Source organism: Festucalex cinctus, chromosome 13 (genome assembly GCF_051991245.1).
Source record: "Festucalex cinctus isolate MCC-2025b chromosome 13, RoL_Fcin_1.0, whole genome shotgun sequence".
Lineage (NCBI taxonomy): Eukaryota > Metazoa > Chordata > Actinopteri > Syngnathiformes > Syngnathidae > Festucalex > Festucalex cinctus.
In genome coordinates, this window is record NC_135423.1 from 6,583,158 (window position 1) to 6,599,133 (window position 15,976).

General features: G+C 39.5%; 2 protein-coding genes across 3 annotated transcripts in view; one reads left to right on the forward strand and one right to left on the reverse strand.

Annotated features, from left to right (window-relative positions):
- Positions 1-3,887, reverse strand: part of igsf9ba (immunoglobulin superfamily, member 9Ba) — a 71,359-nt gene extending 67,472 nt beyond the window's left edge. The window contains exon 1 of the mRNA XM_077540964.1: positions 3,730-3,887. The gene's annotated coding sequence lies outside the window, so the exon portion shown is untranslated. The remainder of the gene's footprint in view (positions 1-3,729) is intronic.
- Positions 1,815-15,824, forward strand: jam3a (junctional adhesion molecule 3a). 2 transcript variants are annotated; one of them, XM_077540969.1, is made up of 9 exons: positions 1,815-2,014; positions 9,998-10,069; positions 10,161-10,274; positions 10,424-10,576; positions 11,454-11,656; positions 12,757-12,856; positions 14,346-14,475; positions 14,549-14,600; positions 14,806-15,824. In XM_077540969.1, the coding sequence occupies exons 1-9, from the start codon at positions 1,951-1,953 to the stop codon at positions 14,839-14,841; spliced, it is 924 nt and encodes a 307-aa protein (XP_077397095.1). In that variant the 5' UTR covers positions 1,815-1,950; the 3' UTR covers positions 14,842-15,824. The 2 variants fall into 2 exon arrangements, with proteins under 2 accessions (XP_077397095.1, XP_077397093.1); XM_077540967.1 differs by lacking the exon at positions 1,815-2,014 and adding an exon at positions 2,077-2,481.
- The last annotated feature ends 152 nt before the right edge of the window (positions 15,825-15,976 follow it).

The following is a 15,976-nucleotide window of genomic DNA, read 5'->3' on the forward strand; positions in this document are numbered from 1 at the left end:
CTAAAATCTAAATGGCATGACGAAGACAAGGCAGGCAGTATATGTCGCAACAGCCAATCCTGGGTTTATACCGCCACCTACTGGTCTTTGACAAGTACAACATCTTGTGCGTGTCCTTTTCTCAGCAAGTGTACAAGTGTATTGTTGCTCTCAATTATATTTTGAAGGAATGGGATAAAAAATAAAGCAATACAATTTTTATATTGCCTGAAATACATGTATCTGTTTATATATATATATATATATATATATATATATATATATATATATATATATATATATATATATATATATATATATGAAATGGGTGGATGGATGGATGGATGGACGGATGGATGGAGTACAGTATTGTTGCTCTTGGAGACAAGGCAGGCAGCATATGGCGCAGCAAATCTGGGTTCATACCGCCACCTACTGGTCATTGACAAGTATAAACTAATTTAAATAATCACGATTGTATGTCAAGTCATCTTTATTCAAACACAGATATAGTATAGAAAAACTGTAATTTTAATGCAATCTAAATTGCACATGTGGAATACAATTAAGAATCCAACAAGCCCAAATTCAGGCAAATATATATATTTTTTCCTCATTTAAAAGGTGCAAGATCATTTCCACATCTGATTGGCATCAAATTGTGAATTGTTATCGTTTATCCATCGTTATCAATGTCGTGGTCTTCAAGCACGTCAAAAGTGATGAACATGCATTTCCTGTCCATCTTCCGCCCCTATGCCCTTGTACGTGAATGAATCCCAAACTTTGCCCTCATCGTGAGCTTACAGGCTGAATTTTTTATTTTTTTTAATGTAATCATTTACAGTATATTACACTGCACATAGCACCATCATTCAAAATGCAAAAATGTAATTTATTTATGCTAAAAAAAATAAAATAAAAATTAAAAACATTATTATTAGATAATGTACATTTTACTAGCTACACATGAGAGTCTGGACTCCAGACTCTGGAGGAATGTAAAATATGCGAGGGAAACTAAAAACTAAAACCAAAAAAATGCACCAGTCCTTGAGCAAACGAGGGAAGAGTGGATTGAAACGAAATTCCATTTTGCAGTCTTACTTTGTGAAAGACATGCTATACTGCCCACAGTATCTTTGTACTGTATCTTCAAATCAGTTTCCTAATATTGAGATGCCGTCCTTGTCACATTTTGAAGAACAGTTAATGTTCTGAAATGTTATTTGATTGAGGAAAAAAAAAATGGATTAGTTCCACGTTTGTTATGGAAACGTTTTTATTCAAGGCGCCTCGCCCTCGCAACAAACGTCCTCTTGCCACGCCGTGCAACAACGCTGCATTCTGTTGTCTCTGCTCCTCACCACATACACATTGCGATGGCATGCTACACCTAACTTAAGTGCAGTGTGAAAAGAGCTTAACCGGATTATTTCTCAACATACTATCTCCTCTAACTTTTTTTTCAACCCCTACTTGAGGAAACCATTCTCCAATTGGATGACAAGTTTTGATTAAAAATGTCCACCAATAAGCCGATACGGCCGAAATTCCGAGCAGAAGTTGACACGCCAAAATTACCGCAACGTTTTTAACGTTTTATTTATATAACAGATGCCTTTGAAGTGTTCATTTTATGTTTGTAATTAATTCATCTATTTATTGATTTAGAAAACAACAAATATGTAAATATGTGTTAATAATGCAAATTCTAATGTGAATATTACTGCTTGTGACAACTTAAACTGATATCTCCTCCCAACTTCAGCAGGTGTTTGGAGCCTGCGAAACATCACGCAGGGTTTACCAAATCTCACTGTAGCTATGGAAACTGGTCGATGGCAACATCCACCAGCCCTCTCTGTCGCTCTCTCTCTCTCTCTCTCTCTTTCTCTCTTTCTGTGTCCCCGTCCATCCTCGTCGTACCTTCTGCGAGGTGGCGAGCGTGTGTGCAGCCGCGGACGACAAATGAGACGCTGCAAGATGGCGATTGTGCGACTGATAGCGTGTTGTGTGCTGTGCACGAGCCTGGGTAAGACCTCGATCTATGCGGTCCATATGCGTGTGTCGCCTTTACGGACGCTCGTAGACCAGAGCACATCATTATCACTGCCGCCGCGGCAGGCAGCTGAATTTCCCTCGGCTAACCATTCGAACGCAGCTGGTGCTAAGTTAGCTCGACGTAAACAGGTTGAATGAACGCGAAAGACACGCGAGGCGGTGTGTTTGTTAACTACGCGTAGTCAAATAGGACAATGACGTAGCTTGTAATGTGACCAACTCTGCAACGCTTTTGGAGTAGTTCAGGGTTTACTCCTGGACTATAGTTCGCGATAGACAGCTGCTAATTAAGATTACGTGTTGTTTTTAGTAGTGTTATTCATATTCAACGTGACGCGTGTATCGGTCAGCTGCCATTGTCGGTCGTGATGGCGAAAAACAGGGGGACAACATCTGCTTTGTGTGCGGCGTCACTTTGTCTTGTGTGCTCCATCATGTGTAAGTAGACCGTCCATGCTGCTTCACTTCACTACTACTGTAAATAACGGCTGTGTGAGAGTGAGAGAGGGCGCTTTTTGTGTATTACGGGGCACGCTGAGACGAGCTGCTTTTGTTCGATTGTAACACAGAATTGGGGGGTGATGTGAATGTGGCACAATAGTATATGCACCTGAAGAATCCAATGAGCCCTTGCACAAGCTGTACTATATGGGAATATAGTACCGATATACGTTGTAGCATCCGTTGAAATGATGCAAACTGGTGGTCTGAAGTTTCATTTAAATATCTTTTTGACTCACACACAAACATCTTACACCGAAAAGGGTAGAAGATATAACAAACATAACGCCATAAGTCATACACCTTCACGTTTAATTATCTCCATACAGGTAATGTGTGATTAATTAAAAGCCATAGTCTAATCACAAACATAAATAAATGCATTGACAGATAAGCACAATTTACACTACAGTATCTTGATTCCAGTTTTGACTGGGGTAAGTAACTCTTATTTGTCGTATCTGAATCTTTATCATTTTTTTTACTTATCGATATGTGTGGTTCATTTACTGTTTAATCAGCTGTTCGTTAACCTTTTCCATACGCTGTCCAAGTAAAACTTCTTCTGGCCAAAAGGATATTTGACAATAAAAGGTTCAAGATTGTGGCAAATTTATCAGATTTGGTTTGATTGGTCAATTGCTGGACCGAGTCATGCACTGGGCGTGGTCCTGCCAAAAGCTTCAACCTTTTCTCTGTCTTTTCACAAAGGTTTCATTTTGTTCTTTTGCCACAGGCTGCTATCGACATTACCAACCTAACCAGTCCTTAACCCTCATAGAGCATAGAGGCTGGTGTTAAGAAATTGTAGTAACAAAAAGAAATGTACAGAGCGGGATTCGAACTTGTGACCCCGGACTTTCGGGGTGACCACCTTATCCATTACGCCAAAAGCAAGTACACATTTGTGTTTATGAAAAAGGAAAAATGTTACGAGCACGTGTCTTGCACGCACACATTTTGTTCATATCTAAAATGGGTGCACTGGAGTAGCACTGCTGAAAATTGTTTGCTTCAAAGGTTCATGTTAATACTTAGAAAGTGTTACTAGTGTTTTGCTACCAAAATTTTGATGTATATTTTTTGGAATTGTGATAACTTTATGCATTAAAGTATTTCATGCATACGCATTCCTAAGTTAACGTCTACATACTGTGGTGCGTGTGCTGCTGTGTGTGCGGTCACCTTGCTGACTGGAAGCCGACGGGTGTGATGGCTGGCGTCTCGAAGCGCTTGATTGCGTGATCCGTAAGGCTTGAACTCCTGACCCAAGTGTGAATCAACGCGCTGACAGGTAGACTTTCATTTTGTCAGACGACAGGTGACGCTGCCGATGACTCCCTTGTCGCACTCTTCCCAGTAATTTTAGCCTGTGAGTTATGCAGATAAATTGTTCAATGTGTGGCATTTGTCAGCAGTAGATAGTGATGTGTCCAATTTAATAAATTACATTTCCTGTACTTAAGTGACTTTTTTTTCATAAATTTCATGTGGAAGAATTTTATGCAACATTATTTTAAGTATTTTTGTTGTCAATTAGACATTAGATGTACTGGTTCACATAATGGTATTTTTTCATAGTTGGTTTCCGTTGTGGGAGTGAACACAGCCAACTTGTTTCCCCGCCAACAGAAGCAGCTCTTAAATCTAGCACAGGAGAGGCGTGCGATCTAGAATCCATGCAGAGGACTTCAAAATATGTTCATAAGGAACTTGAAGAAAACCTCCACTTGCGGATGATGTAAAATTGGCTGCTGCGAAGTGAGCACTGCCCTCCACCCCCTGATCGTGTATCTGTGTGATGCAATGCACGCTGATGCCAAATTTGTAAATGAAATCCAATAACATCCACCACATATAGCAGCGGAGCTGAAAAATCTGTCAGCCTGCATCTGGATCAAATCCAATAAAATTGCGTTACACCACCTGCGCCACAACTTAGACCTGATTTCACCTGGTCTAAAGTCCAGTCGAGCCTACTTTCTGTCACCAAATTGCAAACAAATGTTGCATGTGTACCAATCATGGTTGAGCAGATTTCCTTTACTTTACTTTTCAATTGTTAGTAAATGCAGTGGAGTAGATTGTTAATTTTAAACCGGATAATGAACACAAACTACAAGTAGAGGATTGACATTGTAAACGTTTAAGTATGTGTAACTGAGTCTTATTGATGTGCGCAGATGAACATATAGCGATGGAGTAGATTATCGGTACTTAGTTTTTATAAACCAAGTGCTAACACGTTTCCCTTCTTCAGTAACATTGTATGCTTTCTTCTACTACATCAATTCAATCATTGTGTGGTGAAATACAGTTCGTGGTTGGCAGAATATCGATGCAAAATGTCCTCTCGGGATCAAGCCCGTTTTCTTAACTGTGAAGTCATCCCCCTTGCGGGTAACAGAAAATGACGTTATTTACTTCTCAAGAATGACTTCATTGTTTCAACAGTGAGTATTGCATTATTGTCGAATACTTCTCTGAATCAGAAGCGGTTGGGTAACACTTCCTTTCTCATCCCCCTTCGGACAACATGCTGACTGCTTGTTTTCACACAGTGTGGATCCCAACGGTCCAGTCGCTCGCAGCATGTTTGCCGAAGCTGCACTGGAATGTCTGGGAAAGTGTCTTTTTATAGCCGCGTTCATATTTTGGCGCGTAAGAGGATGGTGGGACGTGACTATTAGTGCACGTTTCGCCTCGCGGCAGAATGCGCTCCGTATGACGAGTCACTGGAAGAACACGGATTAAGACATGCGGGGATTATTGTCGCCATTCCCCAATATTGCCTTCACGCTGACCCGCATTGTGCCACAGAGGCACCATTGTGGCATGTCTGCTTTTATTCTCAGCCCCTATTATCATTTAATGTTACATTGTCCTTCTCGTTTCCCACGGCCTGAATTTTGCTTAGGGTGACAACCTCAATAAAACGCTGAAAACATTTAAATGCACTGGATTGGGGACGGGCATTTATTTGACGACATCTCCTTGATGAACTAGGAGGAAAAATGACAATCGTGTCTTTAAAATAATATTTTCAATGGGATGGGAGATTTTCTTAGTGAATTTCTTTTTCACTTTCATTCTCGGTACATCGTGGCGTTTTGTAACGCAACTTAAAACTTGTCTTGTAAAATTACTTATCACTTTATTCTCGTAATATATGCAAATGTATTCTCGCAGTATTGTGACTATTCTTTCATTTAGACTTTAGGATTTTAGAGCTGATTGGTGAGTTAAACAAATACGCTAACCGATCACCGATCCAATAAGAAGATGCATCAATATTTCTATTTAAAAAAAAAATAAATAAATAAAATGTTTATTTACTGTACAGTCAACCCCCTGCTACTTGCAGGGGATTGGGACCAGCCTGGTCTATTAATCGATAAAATTACAGCATCATTAACGCTCATTGAAAGGCATTAGGGAAAAATAATAATAAACCCTAAAAATTCTTCCAAAAATGATGACAAACAATGCAAAGAAAATTGGGCAAAAAAAAATAAATAAAATCACAATAACATATTCTTGTAACATTATGACTTCTTTCTTGTAATACTAGACTTCCATTTTTTTGCAAATAAAGTTACAACTTTATTCTCGTCGTATTACAACTGAATATCATAACTCTCCTACTTCATTACGACTTAGTTGTGAAGCAGAAGAATTACTTTCTGTTAATTCATTAATAGTTTCATTTACTCTTTCACGGGCTCTCAACAGACGTGACTTATTAGATTCTCTGGCAACGTCAAGCGCGTTTCGGTGATGTAATCGAATGAGTGTGGTTCATATGTGTAGAATAACACGATACACAGTGTTATGAAAGCACGGAATCCATAAATGTCATGCTTTTCTTCTCATCCATGCCAAAGTGCCTCCCAGGGGTGGGGGGTTGGAGTGGTTAGGGGGGAGGACAACAACCTCTCATGTCTTTACAGCCGCTTTACTGCTAAGCCATAATGCTACACCTCTGGCCTGTCCGCCGTCGACAAAGCTGTTAACGGATAATCCACAAGTTGCGAGGGGATTGTTTGCTGGACATGCTCGCCTTGTGTCTCTCAGGATGGAGTAAAAATAGCTCTCAACCGAGCCACCCCCGCCACCGTGTTCAGGGTGGGAAAAGTCAGAGATGGAAGACAGAAGCCGAGACCTGGGAGTCACGTCTCATCTGCGCAACGGCGGCGCGTTGATACGACTTGATGCTCGGGCAGGAGCCGTCTTTTCAGCACTCCCACAGGCCACCGTGTGTGTGTGTACTGTGTGTGAGCATGTTGGCGGCGTCCTGCTCCGAGGCGAGGGGAGTGATGTCGTGTGGTAGCGGTCTGCTTTGAATAAAGACCACTAAATTAGTCAGAAAGCTGCAGGGGAACAAGGAGAGGGGTGGGGGGGATGTCTTGTGGTGTGCGAGGCTTTTATTTGTCTTCATTTCAGCCTCCATTTTGCGGCCTTTTATCCGACCCCAGTAGAAGTGACTGTGGATTCCTTCATGACACAGCTGGGAGGGGTTGTAAAGTCCAATGTGTACCCTACGATGAACGACAGAATCATCACCACAGAGCCAGTGGATGGTGAAAATATCACTATAGCAATTTTTTTAATTCCTGCTTCCTACTCAGCCAAAAGCATCTCCATGTGAATTTTCAAATAACAATAAATAGGTCGGATTAAACGTGCCCTTTATTTTTTTTTAAATCAAAATATTGTGACGTAAAATTTGGAAATTTACGCGTCCTAATTTTCTGAGACTTTAGTCGGAATAAAAAGAATTGTGCAAATGTATTCTCATATTTTATGTATACTCTTACATTTTTCATGAGAAAACACTTTTGCAACCCAAAATTTGAATTTTTTACAAAAACAGAGAGCAACCATTCAAAGGATAAAGTGGTATGTTTTAGTTTTTTTTTAAATCCCAGTTCTGCAAAGAATAATACTGTTGTGACATAAGTTGTAATTTTGCACAAATATTTCTGACGATGTAAACAATGCTTGTGAAAGTAATTATTCGAGAAGTAATAGGAACATCATCATTATTAAATGTGTATACATTTTTACTATTGTAATTTTACGAGTTTAAATGAGAAATACTCAAACATGAACTTGGATTCTGAGAATATTTACATTAAAAGACAGATGTTTAAAAAAAAAAAAGTCAAATTCATGTAACAAAATTATATAATGATTAAGATGATTTTATTTTGTGTACAGAGCTTTGCTACATTAGTGGCTGTTGTGAAAGTGCTTGGTAAATAAAGTTCATTATTTTTTTAAGAAAATACACAGTATTTATTGTGCAATTTTTGACATAAAATTAGGACTTTATACTTGTAACACCTGTGAGTGTTTTATCCAACCTATCATACTTTTCTTCTTGTATTCTATTACATTCTCTCTCTTTTATTTTGCAAGAACAAGTTGAAATATAAGAATAAATTGAGCAAATGTAGCAATAATACAGTCCTTCATGTTGCACTATTGCTATATTTTACGTAAATGAGCCAAGTTTGTGAATTTACGTTTGCTTCCTACTGTGCTAATTTTGACATTGAAGCATCCGGCTATTTGAAAAGAAAATTGGCATTTACTTAAATAACACAGATTGCTTTGAGGAGTCCACTCAAGCAAGGACTGCTCAAACCTTAAGAGTTACTGTATGCTCCGTGTGCCCCGGGCCAAACAAGAATGGTGATTAAATATGCAGCACATTTAAGCACGGTTAAGTAATTTGCGCTTCTGCTTTTTTTTTTTTTTTTTTAATGCAGCGCCCACACTTTTTGTTTATTGCTCACAATCTACATACTTTTAAAACGTGAAGGCCTTTACCTGCACGGAAAGCTGACATTATTATAGTTTAGAGTGTAAAAACAATAGCTGATGACATGAATGTATTATTTAGCAACGATGCTTCAGTTTGTCAAGCGAGCACGCCTGTCAACGCGACAACACATCATGGTTAAGATAATGCTCGGGTCTGGAGTGTTCTCATGTCATGTTCCAACATCAGCCTTGGTCTGCTCTGTGGTCTTCTGCCTTTCTTCCTGTTAATTAACTATTAACAGGCCGCATGTTATGCTTTCTGCGGCTTTCCTGCACGCCGCAATATTGTCAGCTAATAAAGTGTAGAGTGGATCACACGCGGAATCTTGGACCTCAAGGTCGTGTGAAATATCGAGGATGCGTTCATCTGTGTGCTTTGTAGTCTGCACAGTGGACATGATTTAGAATAAGAGAGGAGTGGGAAAAATAGCAATTGTCACACGTAATTGTAACAAGTCTTGGCTTGGAGAACATTTGAGACAGTACTGAGGAGAAACCGCATGATTTATAGTTTTAAATGTATTAAACATAAACAAGAGGACATTTTACATCTTGCCTAAAATGCATGTATAAATTATATGCTTAATGATGCGTAATACAGAAGGAAACTTGTATATATTTTTTTTATTAAAGAATTATAACTGTAATTCAACAAAAGGTGCGTCTGCCAAATCTAATATTGGGGTCTAAGGAACTGAGCAATAAAAGAAAAAGGGGGTCTTCAAACCAGCACATACCGTCCACTTATTTATTATTTTTTTTAACTTAAAAAATATTGTTAAAAAATAGTGACCACCCCAGCATAACCCCCCCCCCCCCTCCCCTTCCTCCGGCCTTATACTAACTACCTACGAGCTATATATGTCTCTCCTGTACGTATACCGTATAGTTTATACAGTAGTCTGCTCGCAAGGTGGAAGTAACAAGATGGCCGCCCTGTGACTTCAACGGCTTGCACTGGCGTGTATGGGCTACGGCTATCCAGTAATATAATATATACAGGTCAGTGGGTAGGGTGTATGTTTATGTAATTGCATCATGCATCATACTAAGAGCTGTTTCTTCAGCTTTGCTCCTCTCCCGGGGCTAAATAAGGTGACCACATTTTGATATAGCTCCTCGATTGTGCCGCCGAGAAGCCTCTGTGTCCATACCTAATAAATTGACAAATGACTGTACCCGTAAAATCTCAAAGTCAGCACTCTAACCTCCGCCTGCGTCTGGAGAAAAGCCAGAACAATAAAAGGCCGTCACCGCCGGGAATATTTATGGCCCGGTCCCGTATCGTTATGTTTTTATGAGCGGCAATTGAACATTCAGAGCGTCCCCTCTGGTGACCCGCCGCCAGCCGCATTATTATCCAATTAACCACCATCAAGGGAAGCGATAGACGTGCTGGATTCGATGTTGTGCGTAGCCTCGCTCGGTTTTGGGTTAATCTTCTTGGATAGAAATAGGAAGCGTTTAATACTTTTTTGCCGTGTGTGTGTGTTTATCATGATAATCCTCTGTTTATAAGGCGAGTTGCCCAGCTGCTAATGTCTGCTAATGAAAACTCCATCAGGGTGACTCAGCATTAAGTGTTTTTTGTGTTTGTTTTTTTTCTGCTTCTGTCTTTGCACAGGCCACGTCCCATCATCGCTTGCGGTAATCCTCCGAACCACAGACAAGATCGTGTGGGCAAATGAGTTTGAACGTAAGTTGCCACATCCTATTTTCGCAAAAGTGTTTTTTCTTTCCATCCTAATTTGCATTACACTTTGTCTCCCCCCCCTTCTGCTCCATAGCCGTCGAGCTGACCTGCTTAATAGAGTCCATATCCACCAACAACCCGAGGATTGAGTGGAAGAAGATTAGGAACGGCATCCCGAGCTATGTTTACTTCCAAAGGAAGATAGCAGGTAAATGAACGCGGCAAGCCGAAGAGAAAAATGGCACTGGGAGAACTCCGCTTGAAATTCCGTTCGTGACCTGACCCAAGTCGTGCTGTGTGTTTCAATCAGCCATTGTAAAGTGTTTTTTTTTTTTCCTCTCTCTCTCCTCTCAAAAGGCGACTTGGAGAACAGGGCGCAGCTCAGAGAGCCGGCCAACATTCTGATCTTCAACGCCACCCGCGCAGATACGGCCGAGTACCGCTGCGAGGTGGCCGCCATCGATGATCAGAGGGACTTTGACGAGATTCTCATTAGTCTTGCAGTCAGAGGTGTGTGAAATGAAACAGCCAAGTAAATATTTTGCTGGTCACCTATTCACCAAAATATGAATGTCCGCCTGCCGTTTTGAGTTTTTCTCGAAATGTGACATCACAATGTGGCTAATATACGATAAAATTCGCCAGTGGAATTCCTGAGTTCCCGTACACACTTCCTGGTTTGAACTCAGAAAAGTCCGACTACCGACCGTCCTCGAATGCAGCTATAGCCTTCTTATCTACTGCTGTAATTTGAATGAGTGTCAGACCTGTAAAAAGAAAAATGTAAACTGCTAGAAACAGATACCTAATGATGGTTGTAGTTTATATTTCAATTGGTAAATACATTTTAAAAATATAGCTGTGGTAGAAGTTAAAATTTGGTTAAGTAATGGACTGGATAAGTAATGTATTTTCCATTGCTTGGATTCATGGTACAGACATGCTTTTTGCACGGCTGTTTACTAGCAGGCTCACCATTATGTATTGCTAAATTACTCAAAGACAATCCAACCAAGCATTTTATCCATACGAATGAGAAAAAAAAAAAAGCCTTCCACAATTAATATTGAAGGTTTACTTCTCAGCCCTTTCAGTCCAAGTGGCTACTCTGCCAATGCGCAGTTTGTGATGTTCTCTGTACGATTTACGACATCCACTGGATTTATCCTCCTCACCCACTGTTTCCCCTGCATTAGCTTAATTTTTGGAATTACAGTAAATTGGGGGGGGTACATCTGCTAGCGCAATCCCAAACATAGCCAAGATTTTGCCATTCACTTCAGAAGTACACCGGGTGGTGGCAATTGTTTATTAATATGATGAAAATGTTCATGACAAGTCTGTCTTGAAGACAAATCAATACGGAATATGTATATGTTGCACACAGTGAAACCGGTGGTGCCCCGATGCAGCGTGCCCGAGGCGGTCACGGTGGGCACGTCGACCGAGCTCCGGTGTCTGGAGAACGAGGGCTTCCCAGCACCCGTTTACCGCTGGTTCCAAAACAACGAGGAGCTTCCCCAGGACCCCAAGAACACCCCCAAGTTTATCAACGCCACATACACCATTAACACAGACACCGGAAGCCTGGTACGAGTACGACGCCGCCACTGCTTTTGGACAAATGTCTGGTTCGGACTTGACAGCAGTTTTAATTTTGACAAGAAATTTTAACTTAGTTTTAGTTATAGTCATTTGACTAAAATGAATGAAAGTTTGAGTCATAATTTAGTCATCTCATTGTATTTTAGTTTTAATCCAATTTTAGTCGACAAAAATAAAGGACAATTTTAGTTATTCGATATTTTCCTTCAGCATACATTTTAACTTTTATGCAGAAAATGATAACACGCTGTCGCTATAAAAATAAAGATGACTTGACTTGACCTATTTGTAACTGTAAGTTAAGTCAAGTCAAGTCAAGACACATTTAATGCAAGTGTGTCTTCATTAACTGTTCCAATAAAACACGTTGAACTGACAATAATATAACTTAGTTTACCTAAAAAAAAAAATAAAAATAAAAAAGTGAAGAATTGCTTGAAGATTAATCTTACAGTTGCACTGAGCGGTTCTTTTCTCCCACCCGTGTTTTTTATTCCTTCTGATTGGATTGTGTGAATTTTCGTCACTTTGTTGTTTTTATTCCCGTTTTACTCATTGCCGAAATTGTCAGTCAATTTTGGTTATCGTCCCAATGAATGGCTTCTATTTTAGTTTTCATTTAATTTTCCTCTGAAAAAATTGTTTTCGGCGACGAAATTATCACTGCTTGACAGCAGAGATAGGGGGACCTGAGTTATTCTCATTTCACCAACACTCGAATATTTGTTGCAACTTGACTTTCGACTCATTTGAATCAATAACTTCACTCAATTTGCTTGAAATTTGGACATGCCTGATTTTTTTAAATTTTATTTTATATTTTTTACACAGTAACTTGGGATTACTTGAGACTTGAAGGTTATGACTCAGGACTTGCTTGTGACTTCCACACATGTGATCACCTCTACTTGACAGTCTTCCTCAGCAAATCCCACACGAGCAAATACTTTTCGTCAATTCAGCATATCAGCAAAAGCAACAGCTCGTATGAGAACCTGCCTACTTGTTTGTAGGATGTAAATGCGAGACATTTTGTCGACTGTGCAGCCGAGCGTCACTTTGACTGACTTGACATTTGCCGTCAGAAATTCCGCAGGGTGCGGAAGGAGGACGCAGGGGAGTACTACTGCCAGGCCAAGAATGACGCCGGCCACGCCCAGTGCCCCTCCCAGTGGATGGAAGTCTGTGAGTGATGTGATTGCGTGTGCACTTTTGACAAGAAAATGTTGAACAGCGTGGAATGCGATGGTATTGAGCAGAATCAGACACTATACAAATGAATATAATTTCTAAATTGGAATACATCATTCACCATTTCTCAACTAAGTAGAGCAGCTATTGTGCACTCGTAATTGCACTTTCAACCATGTGTACCAGAATGTACGCGAAAAGTGATATTTGTGGGCGTTTGCCATCTACTATAGTTTTTCTCTGGTAATTTGTCACACACACACACACGATGACAAAAGGATTCGTCATTGGACTCTTCATTAGGTACACTTGCACATAGCTTTTAATGGAAGTCTATTTTGTTTTTTTATTAAGTCCTCCAAAGGGCCATACAAAATGTATGATAATACCTAATGAACAAATGTGTATTAATTAATGTGTATTAATTATTACACAGTGCTTAACTATTTATTAAACCAGGACCATCTTGAGGCTCACACCAAAGTTGCCTTAAATTAACAGCAGTGGTAATTACTAGCACCCAGTTACTTTTTTTTTTTTATATACTGATGCAATATTTGTCAGAATGAAATTAAGATAAATGATTAATGAAAAAAAAATCCCTTAATGCTTATAACCATAAAGATATGAATTACAAGCAAAATTTGTTTAATATTACAAAAGAAAGAAGTCACCAAAAATCTGTGTTGTGATGCCATTGAGGGGCGCTTGTGACATCAGGGAACTTTTTTTTTTTTTTTTGGCCATACTGGAATAAATTGTAATTGCACATCCAGTACAATAGGTGGCAGTGTTACGCTCACTGTTAGTGTATGCAAGGAGTATTGGTTCCCCTCTAGAGATTCATTTGCAACAATTTTATAGACAAATGATACTAATCATAGTCGAGGCAGAGAGTCGGGGTTAATTTAGGGTATTTTCTTCTTGGGGAGGGGGTGTAACAAAAATAACGGAGAAGCACTGCCCTAAAAGAAAGGAAGAAGGGGAAAAAAAAATAATCTATAAGACTGCAGTGTCAACATCCCACCAAGAGAGGGTGCTAGATAGACTGTGAAAAGGTCATAAGTAGTAGTGGAAAAGTCTGTGTGGGATGACGTTACAATGTCTGGAGGCCACAAATTTTGCTCAAGCAACAAAAAATAAAATAAATAAATAAATAAATTTAAAAAAAAAAAAAAAAGCCCTCAGATGATTTCTCACAATTTTATTGTTTACACATCAGTCTCACGGATGTATCAAATAAACATGCTAATGACACAGCATTATTATACTGCACAGGGTTGTCCACAATATGTCCACTCTAAAAGAAGATCCCCACAAAACTACAACCACAATAACAAACCTCCTAAAATGGTTGCAGACAGCTTCAGTCATAAATGAGCGCATTAAACAACAATCTCATTACATTGTGCAAGTGTACCTAACGACTTCATTGTATCGTGGGACGTGTTTTAAGGTAAGAATGTTTGTCCCTTTTCTATAGACGACGTTGACATCCTCGACATCATTCTCAAGTCTGTCGGCGGCGTGATAGCAGTCATCTTTGTGATCGGCTGCATTTGGCATTGCGTTTCACGCGCCTTCTCCTCCAAAAAAGGCCAAAATGAAAACGAGTGAGTGTCTCATGCCAATCCACTGACTCATGCTTGACAAGATACACATTCATCGTCTTGTCTTTTACTACAGATTCAGTTGGCCGGCGCAGGCTGATGCTGTCGACTATGGCGATGCAGATGAGGTACAAAATTTTGCACATCCTTGAGTTTAAAACTGCACTACTTTTCAATTACTTGCATACACAAACGTTTGTCTGTAGCCTGTGAGCTGTTCAATTGTTGATCCTTTGAGTATTTTGACAAATGAAATCAGTTGAGAGCTGCTTGAAATTGTGAGGAAGAAACGCTGCTGGAAGGCTAAAAGTGTTTTTATTTATTCCCCCCCAGGGACATTTCCGCCACAAGTCATCTTTCATCATCTGAGCTCAGGAAGAAGAAACAAAAATGGCGCTGGTGTTTAATTAGTTTGAGCTGTAACATATGGCACACTACTCTCTGATGCACATCAAAATCAAACCAACTTGCCAAAGTAATGTTCAATACGTTTTGTGGCACTACTTCATGTTTTTATAGCGTTGACAGATTTGATATTATGGAACTCTCCAGTATTACTTTCATTGTCCACCTCTCACTTGTAGAGTTTATTTTTTTATTTCCAGCATATTTCTACTTAGACAGTAAAGTCATTCATTCACTTCCAAGCTGTGACATTTAGCTAAATGACAGTGGCGAGGGATTTGTTGGAGTATTGTTCCATCGCAAAAGTTTTGGAACACAGTCTCTTTTCTAACGTTTTTTTTATACACTGAAGTTGTTTTGCAGAAAGTCCTTGTGTTTTGTCTGTGCTCATGTGAGAAAAACATTATGTTCTTGTTTTTCCAAGTGGCCAAGAGTTGAAAGGTATTTGTGCATACTGTAGTTGTACAGGCAATAAAGCAAGCAGACTGAAAATGAGGATATCAGAAAATATGAGGCACAATTTATCTGCCTTGAGCATACAGTAGTTACAATTGATAACATTACATGTTCAAGTTAGCCAGTGGATTTGAATACTATATACCCCACTTTGCTGCAAATTCAGTATTTACGTACTATTAAAAGGTGGCAATGTATGACATTTAGAGTGCTGTTTGTGTATAAGTGACCTTCTGTGTGTTACTACTTTTTGGGTTGTAGATATTGGACATATTGTCCACTTTTGCCTCAATATTGTACATAAATGCTCAAATGTTTTCCCCCCTAGTACCTTATTGTAAATAAGGCAATAAGCTGTTCAAAATGGTCATTTAACAGTACAGTATTTACTGTCCAGTGCTGTTTCAACCTTTTTTTTTGTGTTCATGATTTGTGTAAAAACTCAGGAACTGTTCTAAAATGCCCACTGTTCGTTTGACTTTTGTTATGATTAAAAAAACATTTGAACTTGGGAGACGTGCGTGTGTGTTATTGTATCAACAACTTTAATGTCCAGTACTTCCAAGGGAATCGCAACGCATTCCCTGGCCAGCTGGTAGACAGACAGTCTTTCCAGCATGGCCTCATTGGAGGGGAGAGTTTC